The 13,649-nt window shown below is 46.4% G+C and overlaps 1 protein-coding gene and 1 long non-coding RNA gene across 2 annotated transcripts in view; one reads left to right on the forward strand and one right to left on the reverse strand.

Moving 5' to 3' along the window:
- LOC126942911 (uncharacterized) overlaps window positions 1-13,649 on the reverse strand; it is a 600,821-nt gene that overhangs the window by 137,517 nt on the left and 449,655 nt on the right. The window lies entirely within an intron of this gene.
- MUC16 (mucin 16, cell surface associated) overlaps window positions 1-13,649 on the forward strand; it is a 150,815-nt gene that overhangs the window by 78,425 nt on the left and 58,741 nt on the right. The window contains 23 exon segments of the mRNA XM_050771029.1: window positions 226-398; window positions 726-761; window positions 1,020-1,085; window positions 2,005-2,129; window positions 2,364-2,431; window positions 3,291-3,463; window positions 3,793-3,828; window positions 4,090-4,155; window positions 5,088-5,212; window positions 5,447-5,514; window positions 6,128-6,300; window positions 6,629-6,664; window positions 6,924-6,989; window positions 7,889-8,013; window positions 8,198-8,265; window positions 9,175-9,347; window positions 9,663-9,698; window positions 9,957-10,022; window positions 10,964-11,088; window positions 11,342-11,409; window positions 12,351-12,523; window positions 12,852-12,887; window positions 13,144-13,209. Coding sequence (XP_050626986.1) covers window positions 226-398; window positions 726-761; window positions 1,020-1,085; window positions 2,005-2,129; window positions 2,364-2,431; window positions 3,291-3,463; window positions 3,793-3,828; window positions 4,090-4,155; window positions 5,088-5,212; window positions 5,447-5,514; window positions 6,128-6,300; window positions 6,629-6,664; window positions 6,924-6,989; window positions 7,889-8,013; window positions 8,198-8,265; window positions 9,175-9,347; window positions 9,663-9,698; window positions 9,957-10,022; window positions 10,964-11,088; window positions 11,342-11,409; window positions 12,351-12,523; window positions 12,852-12,887; window positions 13,144-13,209 — 2,147 coding nt within the window.

Raw genomic sequence — 13,649 nt, forward strand, 5'->3', positions numbered from 1 at the left:
CATGCCATGAGAATGCAGGTTTCACCTTGCACTTTTATAAAAATTATTATATCCATGACTCTGCTTGCAGACAGTGGTCTGTGTACTCAGATAATCTAAGTGTGGCTTCTCACCTCTCTCCCAGGTTTCTCATTTCCTCTGGTTCCTTGATATGTTTGCCTCAACAATCTCAAGACAAGTCCTAGGCAATCTTTTCATTGTCATTTCCCCTCCTGCCTTCCCCAGGTCCGAGAAGGATGGAGCAGCCACTGGAGTGGATGCCATCTGCACCCATCGTCTTGACCCCAAAAGTCCTGGAGTGGACAGGGAGCAGCTGTACTTGGAACTGAGCCACTTGACCCATGGAATCAAGGAGCTGGGCCCCTACACCCTGGACAGGAACAGTCTGTATGTCAATGGTGAGCAGCTGTGATATGCTAGGAGTCTCTTCCTCCTTGATGTGCAACCTCTAATCTCTGCTTGGGGCACACTCCCTACCTGACCATTGAAAATTCTGTCATATGCTCTACATAGGATGACTAAGTTCTGGACTTCATGGATTCTTCGTTATCATGAGAGGCATTCCCTCTGGGCACTCTTCCCTGTTGTGATGATGCTGATAGGAAATCTTTAATGACTCCTGTCCCGTGAAACTCATTTAATTGCACCAGGATAGTCCTGAACTCTATTGCGTCCCCCACATCTCCTTAACCCTTACCCAGTCTCCTCCCTCCTTCTCTATACAGGTTTCACCTATCGGACCTCTGTGCCCACCACCAGCAGTGAGTATTCAACTCATGTCCAGATGCCCCTGATCCTATATCAAGTGGAGCAGGAGCTGGCCCCTCCTCTTAAACCCATACGTCCTCCTCTTGTGCAAATGAGCTGGAAAGACAGAAGTTACTCAAGTTCCCCTCTGCCCAGCTCCAAAGACAGACCCAGCTCAAGCCCACATGCAGCAGACCTCATACTAGTCTACCTTCTTGCCATTTCTGCCATGAGAGTGTTTTCTGCTTTCACTGATGTGGACTTTTTCTCAGCTCCTGGGACCTCCACAGTGGACCTTGGGACTTCAGAGACTCCATCCTCCCTCGCCAGCCCCACAAGTAAGTACCAGCCAATGGTATCTGTATTAGATCATGCCTGATGAATGTAAACATCTGTGCCATTTTCAGTCAAATGAAAATGGAAAATCATAATAAATCTAGTGATACTGAGTGAACCAAAAATATTTATTGGCCACCTACAGTGTTCCAGACCCTAGGGATATAGCAAGGAAAACAAAAGCAATAAAAACATCTCTGCCCTCAGTGAGCTTGTGTTCATGTGACGATGATGGTGGTAGTGGTGGTAACAGTAATAACGACATATTGAGTGTGATGATGATTTATGATTATGGCATTGCTGTTGATGATGGTGGTGTGGTGATGTTACTGACAATGATGATGATGGACATGAGGATGTTGTCAGTGATGGTTGTGAAGGTTATGATGGTAATGATATGCTGAGTGTGATGGTGATGATGATGATGATGGTGGTGCTGTTTATGATGGTGACCATGGGACTGATGATGTTGATGATGGTAGTGCTGACGCTGATGACAATAACAATGATGGTGATGAGGATGATGCCAGTGATGGTTATGTGGTTATTATGATAATGATGATGTGTTGAGTGTGCTGATGATTATGTTTGTGGTGGTCATGATGGGGATGATCATGGTGATGATGATAATAATGATGGTGATGATGACAATGATAGCAACAATGATGATGGCCATAACAAAGATAACAGATAACATCAGACAATATTGGGCACTGAATATGCACAACTAGTTATGCTCAACATCTAACTACTATTATATAATATACTTTTATAAAAATAAATTGCATTATTATAGGCAAGGGAGACATGGTAAATATTTTTCTCTCAATTTAAATTTTGCATATGTTTAAAGATAAGTCTATTCCAAACCCCTATTTTCTCTACTTTGAACACAGTATTTATTTTCAATTCCCACTACAGCTGCTGGCCCTCTCCTGGTGCCATTCACCCTCAACTTCACTATCACCAACCTGAAGTACGAGGAGGACATGCGTCGCCCTGGCTCCAGGAAGTTCAACACCACGGAAAGGGTCCTGCAGAGTCTGGTTAGTGCCCTGCCCTCCTCCCTCTGACTAGCCCCAGATATCCAGTCCCTTCTACATCATAGATGCCAAGTTGATGAAAGAAGGTAGCCCCAACCTCACCTCTGCCCCCGAGAGATGCAAGCCCCACCCATGGAGACCAGCCCTCCTCATTGGTGCCTGCTGTGCCCACCTCACATCTGCCCCTAACACACACACCTTAGCCCTCCTATTCACCTCCCTCTCCCTCCTCCACAGCTTGGTCCCATGTTCAAGAACACCAGTGTTGGCCCTCTGTACTCTGGCTGCAGACTGACCTTGCTCAGGTGAGACTTTAGAAGAGCCAGCCTGGCTGCCCCAATTGTCCTCACTCCAAAAGACTGCACTGTCTCCTTGCTGCACTTCCTAGGTATATCATCACCAAAAAGGGAATTTAGGAGTCACTGGCTTGAGAACATGTTGTTTCCTGATAGTAACACCCCCATGCCCCACCTCAACATGCAGAATCTTCATGGTCCACCATCAGGATTGAGGCACTATCCTGATCACTCCTCTGAATTCCCTCCTTTGTCTGTCCCTCCCTTTCATTTAGTGTTAAATTCTGTCACCAGGACTGCTCTTAAGACAATCACATCATGCACCGGGGCCTATCATGGGGAGGGGGGAGGGATTGCATTGGGAGTTATACCTGATGTAAATGACGAGTTGATGGGTGCAGCACGCCAACATGGCACAGGTATACATATGTAACAAACCTGCACGTTATGCACATGTACCCTAGAACTTAAAGTATAATAATAAAAAATTAAAAATTAAAAAATTTAAAAAAATAAAGTATGCTTTATTTACAAGAACAACAACAACAAAAAAAGACAATCATACCTCATTCACATACATGCATCCCCCTTTCAAGCTCTTCACTACTCTCAAGTCTGGGTTCTCCTGTCCCCATGCCATGAGAATGCAGGTTTCATCTTGCACTTTTATAAAAATTATTATATCCAGGACTCTACTCTCAGTCCCCACCAAGACAGTGGCCAATGTACTCAGATAACGTAAGTGCAGATTTTCACCTCTTCCCCAGATTTCTCATTTCCTCTGGTTCCTTGATATGTTTGCCTCAACAATCTCAAGACAAGTCCTAGGTAATCTTTTCATTGTCATTCCCCCTCCTACCTTCCCCAGGTCCGAGAAGGATGGAGCAGCCACTGGAGTGGATGCCATCTGCACCCACCGTCTTGACCCCAAAAGCCCTGGAGTGGACAGGGAGCAGCTGTACTGGGAACTGAGCCACTTGACCCATGGCATCAAAGAGCTGGGACCCTACACCCTGGACAGGAACAGTCTGTATGTCAATGGTGAGCAGCTGTGATATGCTAGGAGTCTCTTCCTTCTTGATGTGCAACCTCTAATCTCTGGCTTGGGGGCACACTCCCTACCTGGCCATTGAAAATTCTGTCATATGCTCTACGTGGGATGACTAAGTTCTGGTCTTCATGGATTCTTCATTATCATGAGAGGCATTCCCTCTGGGCACTCTTCCCTGTTGTGATGATGCTGATAGGAAATCTTTAATGACTCCTGTCCCGTGAAACTCATTTAATTGCACCAGGATAGTCCTGAACTCTATTGCATCCCCCACATCTCCTTAACCCTTACCCAGTCTCCTCCCTCCTTCTCTATATAGGTTTCACCCATCGGACCTCTGTGCCCACCACCAGCAGTGAGTATTCAACTCATGTCCAGATGCCCCTGATCCTATATCAAGTGGAGCAGGAGCTGGCCCCTCCGCTTAAACCCATATATTCTCCTCTTGAGCAAATGAGCTGGAAAGGCAGAAGAAGTTACTCACGTTCCCCTCTGCCCAGCTCCAAAGACAGACCCAGCTCAAGCCCACATGCAGCAGACCTCATACTAGTCTACCTTCTTGCCATTTCTGCCATGAGAGTGTTTTCTGCTTTCACTGATGAGGACTTTTTCTCAGCTCCTGGGACCTCCACAGTGGACCTTGGGACTTCAGAGACTCCATCCTCCCTCGCCAGCCCCACAAGTAAGTACCAGCCAATGGTATCTGTATTAGATCATGCCTGATGAATGTAAACATCTGTGCCATTTTCAGTCAAATGAAAATGGAAAATCATAATAAATCTAGTGATACTGAGTGAACCAAAAATATTTATTGGCCACCTACAGTGTTCCAGACCCTAGGGATATAGCAAGGAAAACAAAAGCAATAGAAACATTTCTGCCCTCAGTGAGCTTGTGTTCATGTGACGATGATGGTGGTGGTAGTGGTAACAGTAATAATGACATATTGAGGGTGATGATGATTTATGATTGTGGTACTGCTGTTGATGATGGTGGTAGTGATGTTACTGACAATCATGATGATGGACATGAGGATGTTGTCAGTGACGGTTGTGAAAGTTATGATGGTAATGATGTGCTGAGTGTGATGATGATGATGATGATGTTGGTGGTGCTGTTTATGATGGTGGTGTTGTTTATGATGGTGACCATGATACTGATGATGTTGATGTTGGTAGTGGTGTCGCTGATGACAATAACAATGATGGTGATGAGGATGATGCCAGTGATGGTCATGTGATTATTATGATAATGATGATGTGTTGAGTGTGCTGATGATTATGTTTGTGGTGGTCATGATGGGGATGATCATGGTGATGATGATAATGATGGTGATGATGACAATGATAGCAACAATGATGATGGCCATAACAAAGATAACAGATAACATCAGACAATATTGAGCACTAAATATGCTCAAGTAGCTATGCTCAACATTTAACTACTATTATATAATATACTTGTATAAAAATAAATTGTATTATTATAGGCAAGGAAGACATGGTAAATATTTTTCTCTCAATTTAAATTTTGCATATGTTTAAAGATAAGTCTATTCCAAACCCCTATTTTCTCTACTTTGAACACAGTATTTATTTTCAATTCCCACTACAGCTGCTGGCCCTCTCCTGGTGCCATTCACCCTCAACTTCACCATCACCAACCTGAAGTACGAGGAGGACATGCGTCGCCCTGGCTCCAGGAAGTTCAACACCACGGAAAGGGTCCTGCAGAGTCTGGTTAGTGCCCTGCCCTCCACACTCTGACTAGCCCCAGATATCCAGTCCCTTCTACATCATAGATGCCAAGTTGATGAAAGAAGGTAGCCCCAACCTCACCTCTGCCCCCGAGAGATGCAAGCCCCGCCCATGGAGACCAGCCTTCCTCATTGGTGCCTGCTCTGCCCACCTCACATCTGCCCCTAACACACACACCTTAGCCCTCCTATTCACCTCCCTCTCCCTCCTCCACAGCTTGGTCCCATGTTCAAGAAGACCAGTGTTGGCTCTCTGTACTCTGGCTGCAGACTGACCTTGCTCAGGTGAGACTTTAGAAGAGGCAGCCTCTCTGCCCCAATTGTTCTCACTCCAAAAGACTTTGCACTGTCTCCTTGCTGCACTTCCTAGGGATATCATCACCAAAAAGAGAATTTAGGAGTCACTGACTTGAGAACCAGTTGTTTCCTGATGGTGACTCCCCCATGCCCCACCTCAACATGCAGAATCTTCATGATCCACCATCAGGATTGAGGCACCACCCTGATCACTCCTCTGAATTCCCTCCTTTGCCTGTCCCTCCCTTTCATTTAGGAGTTAAATTCTGTCCCCAGGATTTCTCTCAACATAATCATGCCTCATCCACATACATTCATCAGCCTTCAAGCTCACCACTAGTCTGAAGTCTGGGTTCTCCTGTTCCCATGCCATGAGAATGCAGGTTTCATCTTGCACTTTTATAAAAATTATTATATCCATGACTCTGCTTGCAGTCCCAACCAAGACAGTGGTCTGTGTACTCAGATAATCTAAGTGTGGCTTCTCACCTCTTTCCCAGGTTGCTCATTTCTTCTGGTTCCTTGATATGTTTCCCTCAACAATCTCAAGACAAGTCCTAGGCAATCTTTCCATTGTCATTTCCCCTCCTACCTTCCTCAGGTCCGAGAAGGATGGAGCAGCCACTGGAGTGGATGCCCTCTGCACCCACCATCTTGACCCCAAAAGTCCTGGAGTGGACAGGGAGCAGCTGTATTGGGAGCTGAGCCAGCTGACCCATGGCATCAAAGAGCTGGGCCCCTACACCCTGGACAGGAACAGTCTGTATGTCAATGGTGAGCAGCTGTGATATGGTAGGAGTCTCTTCCTCCTTGCTGTGCCACCTCTAATCTCTGGCTTCAGGTCACGCTCCCTCCCTGACTACTGAAAATTCTGTCATATGCTCTACATGGTCTGACTGAGTTCTAGATTTCGTGGTTTCTTCTTCATTGTGAACTGCATTCCCTCAGGCCACTGTTCCCTTTTGGGAGGATGCTGATAGGAAATCTTAATGGCCTCTGTCCCATGAAACTCATTTAATTGCACCAGGATGGCCCTGAACCCTATTGCATCTCCCACATCTCCTTAACCCATAACAAGTCTCTTCCCTACTTCTCAATGCAGGTTTCACCCATCGGACCTCTGTGCCCACCACCAACAGTGAGTATTCAACTCATGTCCAGATGCCCCTGATCCTACATCAAGTGGAGCAGGAATTGGCCCCTCCTCTTAAACCCATAAGTCCTCCTCTTGAGCAAATGAGCTGGGAAGGCAGAAGTCACTCAAGCTCCCTTCTGCCCCAGCTCCAAAGACAGACCCAGCTTAAGCCCACATGCAGCAGACCTCATAATAGTCTACCTTCTTGTCATTTCTGCCATGAGAGTGTTTTCTGCTTTCACTGATGAGGACTTTTTCTCAGCTCCTGGGACCTCCACAGTGGACCTTGGGACCTTAGGGACTCCATCCTCCCTCCCCAGCCCTACATGTAAGTACCAGTCAGTGACATGTCCATTAGATCATGCCTGATGAATGTTAACATCTGTGCCATTTTCACTCAAATGAAGATGGAAAGTCATAGTAAATATAGTGATACTCAGTGAACCAAAAAAATTTATTGGCCACCAGCAGTGTGCCAGACCCTAGGGATACAGCAAGGAAAATAAAACCGATAAAAGCATCTCTGCCCTCAGTGAGCTTGTGTTCATGTGATGATGATGGTGGTGGTGGTGGTTATGATAGTAATAATGACATGTTGAGTGGGATGATGTTGATGATGGTGGTGGGGATATTACCAATGATTATGGTGATGGACTTGCGGATGTTGTCAGTGATGGTTGTGAAGGTTATGATGGTAATGATGATGTGTTAAGTGTGATGATGATGATAATTGTAGTGATGCTGTTTATGATGGTGACCATGGTACTGATGATATTGATGTTGGTAGTGGTTATGTTGATGACAATGACAATGATGGTGATGATGACGATGCCAGTGATTGTTGCGGGGTTATGATGATAATGATGATGCATTGAGTGTGGTGATGATAATGTTTGTGGTGGTTATGATGGGGATTATTATGGCAGTGATGATCATAATAATGATGGTGACAGTGACAATGATAGCAAGGATGAAGATGGCAATAAAGATAATAGATAACATCAGACAATATTGAGCACTGAATATGCACCAGGAGCAGTGCTCAGCAACTAAATACTATTATATAATATATGTTTGTAAAAGTAAATTGCATGGTTATAGGCAAGGGAAGCATGGTAAATATTTTGTCACTTAATTTAAATTCTGCATATGTTTAAAGATAAGTCTATTGCAAACTCCTATTTTCTCTACTTTGAACATAGTGTTTGCTTCCCACCTCCACTACAGCTGCTGGCCCTCTCCTGGTGCCATTCACCCTCAACTTCACCATCACCAACCTGCAGTACGAGGAGGACATGCATCACCCAGGGTCCAGGAAGTTCAACACCACAGAGAGGGTCCTGCAGGGTCTGGTTAGTGCCTCACCCTCCTCACTCTGCCCCACCCCAGACAGTCAGTACCTCCTACATCATCCATGCCAGGCAATGGAAGAAGATCACACGCACCTCACCCTTGCCCCAGGAGATGCAAGCTATGCCCATTGAAGCCAGCATGCAACTTAGCCCTCCTACTCACCTCCCTCTCCCTCCTCCACAGCTTGGTCCCGTGTTCAACAACACCAGTGTCGGCCCTCTGTACTCTGGCTGCAGACTGACCTTGCTTAGGTGAGACGTTAGAAGATCAAGCCTGGGTGCCCCACTTGTTCTCACTCCAGTAGACTTGGCACTGCTTCCTTGCTGCACTTCCTAGGGATATCCTCACCAGAGGTGGAATCCAGGAGTCACTGGCTTCATGACCAATGTGTTTTCTGATAGTAACACCTCCACACCCCACCTCAACAGGGAGAATCCGCATAGTCCATCATCAGGATTGAGCCTCTACCTTGATCATCCCTCTGAATTCCCTCCTGTCCCTGCACCTCCCTTTCCTTTAGGTCTTAAATTCTGTCCCCAGGATTTCTCTCAAGACGATCGTGCCTCATCCACAGGCTTTCATCTCCATTTCCAGCTCTTCATTGGTCTCAAGTCTGGCGTCTCTGTCCCCATGCCATGAGAATGCAGGTTTCAACTTGCACTATTTTATTTTATTATTTCATTGTTGAAACGTAGTCTCACTACACACCAGACTGGTCTCAGCTCACTGCAACCTCTGCTTTCCATGTTCAAGTGATTCTCCTGCCTTAGCCTACCGAGTAGCTGGGATTACAGGCACCCGCTACTATACCCAGCTAATTTTTGTATTTTTCATAGAAACTGGGTTTCACCATGTTGACCAGGCTAGTCTTGAACTCCTGACCTCAAGTGATCTGCCCGCCTTGGCCTCCCAAAGTGCTGGGATTGCAGGTGTGAGCCACTGTGCCAGGCCACTTTGCACTTTTATAAAAATTCTTGTATCCATTACCCTGCTTGCAGTTCAAAGCAAACCAGTGGTTGGTGCACTCAGAGAAACTGTGATTTCTCACCTCTTTCCCAGGCTTCTCATTTCCTCTGGTTCCTTGCTGTCCTTCCCTCAGCAATCTCAAAACCCTTCGTAGTTAATCTTTTGATTGCATTCCTCCCACCTACCTTCCCCAGGCCTGAGAAGAATGGGGCAGCCACTGGAGTGGATGCCATCTGCACCCACCGTCTTGACCCCAAAAGCCCTGGACTCAACAGAGAGCAGCTGTACTGGGAGCTGAGCCAGCTGACCCATGGCATCAAAGAGCTGGGCCCCTACACACTGGACAGGAACAGTCTCTATGTCAATGGTGAGCAGATGTGGTGTGGTTGGAGTCTCTTCCTCCCTGCTGGGAGGACTCTAATCTCTGGCTTCCGGGCACACTCTCCGCCTGGCTGTTGAAAATTCTGTTATGTGCTCTATATGGGGTGACTAAGTTCTGGACTTCATGGTTTCTTCGTCATCGTGAACTGCATTCCCTCAGGGCATTCTTCTCTGTTATGAGGATGCTGATAGGAAATCTTTAATGGTCCCTGTCCCATGGCACCAGGATAGCCATGAACCCTATTGCGTCCCCCACATCTCCTGAATCCTTACACAATTTCTTCCCTCCTTCTCTATGCAGGTTTCACCCGTTGGAGCTCTGTGGCCCCCACCAGCAGTGAGTATTCAACTCATGTCCACATGCCCCTGATACTACACCAAGCAAAGCAGGAGCTGCCCCTCCTCATAAACCCATAAGTCCTCCTCATGAGCAAAGGAGCTGGGAAGGCTGAAGTTATTGAAGCTTCCCTCTGCCTCAGCTCCAAAGACAGACCCAGCTGAAGCCCACATGCAGCAGACCTCATAATAGTCCCCTGTCTTGCCATTTCTGCCATGAGAGTGTTTTCTGCTTTCACTGATGAGGACTTTTCCTCAGCTCCTGGGACTTCCACAGTGGAGCTTGGAACCTCAGGGACTCCATCCTTCCTCCTCAGCCCCACAGGTAAGTACCAGTCAATGACATCTCTATTATAGCATGCCTGATGAGTGTGAACATCTCTGCCATTTTCACTCAAATAAAGATGGAAAAGTACAGTACATCTGGTAATAGTGAGTGGACCAAAAATACTTGTTGGCCACCTACTGTGTACCACACCCAAGGGATACAGCAAGGAAAACAAAACCAATAAAAGTGTCTCTGCCCTCAGTGAGCTTTTTTATTCATGTGTTGATGATAGCGGTGGTGGTGCTAGTTGTTGATGACGATGATGATAATCATGATGATGATCATGATGGTAATGCTGCTGATGATGGTGGTAGTGATGCTGTTGATGATGATGATGATGATGATGATGATGATGATAGTGATGCTGATGATAATGGTGTTGATGTTGCCGACCACGATGATGATGGATATGAGGATGATGTCAGTGACGGTTATGATGTTAGTGAGGATGATGGTGGTGGTGGTGCTGTTGATGATGGCGATGAAGAAACTGGTGATGTTGATGACAATAACAATGATGGTGATGAGGATGATGCCAGAGATGGTCATGGGGTTATGATGATAATAGTGACATATTGAGTGTGGTGATGATGATGTTTGTCGTGGTCATGGTGGGGACTATTATGGTGGTGGTGATAATAATAATGATTGTGATTGTGACAATGATAGCAAGAATAATAATGGCAATAATAAAGATAACAGGTAACATCAGACAATATTGAGCACTGAATATGAACCAAGAGCTATGCTCAGCATCTAACTACTATTTTATATAATATCCTTTAAAAAATAAATTCTGTCATTGAAGACAAGGGAGGCATGGTAAATATTTACTTTGTCAGTCAATTGAAATGCTGCCTATATTTAAAGATAAGTATATTGCAAACTCCTATTTTGTCTAATTTGAACACAGTATTTATTTTCAATTCCCACTACAGCAGCTGTTCCTCTCCTGGTGCCATTCACCCTCAACTTCATCATCACTAATCTGCAGTATGGGGAGGACATGCATCACCCTGGCTCCAGGAAGTTCAACACCACAGAGAGGGTCCTGCAGGGTCTGGTTAGTGCCCTGTCCTCCTCACTCTGCCCTGACCCAGATACTCGGTGCCTCCTACAACATCCAAGCCAGGGTAATGGGAGAAGAATGTACCCACTTCGTCCTTGCCCCAAGAGATGCAAGACTCGCCCACTGAGGCCAGCCATGCCCACTGAAGCCAGCCTCACCCACTGGGCCATGCCTTGCTCACCTTATTTCTGCACCCACACACGGGGACCTTAGCCCTCCTACTCACCTCTCTCTCCCTCTTCCATAGCTTGGTCCGTTGTTCAAGAACTCCAGTGTCGGCCCTCTGTACTCTGGCTGCAGACTGATCTCCCTCAGGTGAGGCTAGAATAGCCAGCCTGGCTGTCCCAATTATTCTCACTCCAAAAGACTTTGCACTGCTTCCTTGCTGCACTTCCTAGGGATATCCTCACCAAGGATGGGATTCAGGAGTCACTGGCTTCAGGACCACTGTATCTCCTGATAGTAACACCCCCACACCCCACCTCAACAGAGAGAATCTGCATGATCCATCATCAGGATTGAGCCCCTACCCCAGTCATCCCTCTGAATTTCCTCCTTTCCCTGCCCCTCCCTTTCATTTAGTTCTTAAATTCTGTCTCCAGGATTTCTCTCAAGACAATCATGCCTCAGCCACGTGCTTTCATCCTCATTTCCAGCTCTTCACTGGCCTCAAATCTGGGCTGTCCTGTCCCCATGCCGTGAGAATGCAGGATTCACTTTGCATTTTTTTTTTTTTTTTTTTTTTTTTTTTTTTTTTTTGAGACAGAGTTTCACTCTTGTTGCCCAGGCTGGAGTGCAATTGCACGATCTCGGCTCACCGCAACCTGTGTCTCCCAGGTTCAAGCGATTCTCCTGCCTCAGCCTCCCGAGTAGCTGGGATTACAGGCACGGGCCACCACACCCGGCTAATTTTGTATTTTTAGCAGAGACAGGGTTTCTCCATGTTGGTCAGGCTGGTCTCGAACTCCTGACCTAAGGTGATCCACCCACCTTGGCCTCCCAAAGTGCTGGGATTACAGGCATGAGCCACCGTGCCCAGCCTCACCTTGCACTTTTATCAAAACTGTTGTGCTCATGACTCTGCTCAGAGTCCCCACAAGCCAGTAGTCTGCACACTCAGAGAATCTAAGTGTGGCTTCTCACCTCTTTCCCAGGTTTCTCATTTCCTCTGGTTACTTGCCATCCTTCTCTCAGCAATCTCAAGACCCGTCCTAGGTAATCCTTTCATTGTCATTCTCCCCACCTACCTTCCCCAGGTCTGAGAAGGATGGGGCAGCCACTGGAGTGGATGCCATCTGTACCCACCGCCTTACCCCTCAAAGCCCTGGACTGGACAGGGAGCAGCTGTACTGGGAGCTGAGCCAGATGACCAATGGCATCAAAGAGCTGGGCCCCTACACCCTGGACAGGAACAGTCTCTATGTCAATGGTGAGTGGCTGTGATGTGGTTGAAGTCTCTTCCTTCTTGCTGGGCAGCCTCTAATCTCTAACTAGAGGTCACGCTTCCTGCCTGGCAATTGAAAATTCTGTCATGTGTTTTACATGGGATGACTAAGGTCTGGACTTCATAGTTTCTTTATCACTGTGGACGTATTCCCTCAGGGCATTCTTTCCTGATGTGAGGATGCTGATAGGAAATCTTCAAATGCCCCTGTACCATGAAATTCATTCCTTTGCACCAGGGTAGCCTTGACCCCTATTTGGTCGCCAACGTCTCCTTAACCCTTACGCACTCTCCTGCCTCCTTCTCTATGCAGGTTTCACCTATCGGAGCTCTGTGCCCACCACCAGCAGTGAGTATTCAAGTCATGTCCACATGCCCCTGATTCTATACCAAGCAGAACAGGAGCTACCCCTCCTCGTAAACCCATAGGTCCTCTTCTTCAGCAAAGGAGATAGGAGGACAGCAGTTACTCAAGCTCTGCTCTGCCCCAGCTCCAAAGAAAGACCCATCTCTAGTCACACAGGCAGCAGACCCCATAGTCTCCCCTCTTGCCATTTCTGTCATGAGAGTACTTCCTGCTTTCACTGATGAGGACTTTTTCTCAGCTCCTTGGACTTCCACAGTGGACCTTGAAATCTCAGGGACACCATCCCCCGTCCCCAGCCCCACAAGTAAGTACCAGTCAATGGCATCTCTGTTAGAGCATGCCTGATGAATGTAAACATCTGTGCCATTTTCATTCAAATAAAGATAGAAAATCATAGTAAGTCTAGTGATAGTGAGTGAACCAAAAAAATTAATTGGCCACCTATAGTGTACTAGACCCTAGGGATACAACAAGGAAAATAAAACCAATAAAAACATGTCTGCCCTCAGTGAGCTTCTGTTTATGTGATGATAATGATGATCGTGGTGGTGGTTATGATATTAATTATGATATGTTGAGTGTGATGATGATGGTGGTGGTGGTGCTATTTATGATGATTATGATGACAATGATGATAGTGATGCTGTTGGTGATAATGGTGGTGGTGGTGCTGACCATGATGATGATGGACATGAGGATGTCAGTAACAGTTATGATATTCGTGATGATGTGTTGAGTGTGATG

Source organism: Macaca thibetana, chromosome 19, assembly GCF_024542745.1.
Source record: "Macaca thibetana thibetana isolate TM-01 chromosome 19, ASM2454274v1, whole genome shotgun sequence".
NCBI classification, from domain to species: domain Eukaryota; kingdom Metazoa; phylum Chordata; class Mammalia; order Primates; family Cercopithecidae; genus Macaca; species Macaca thibetana.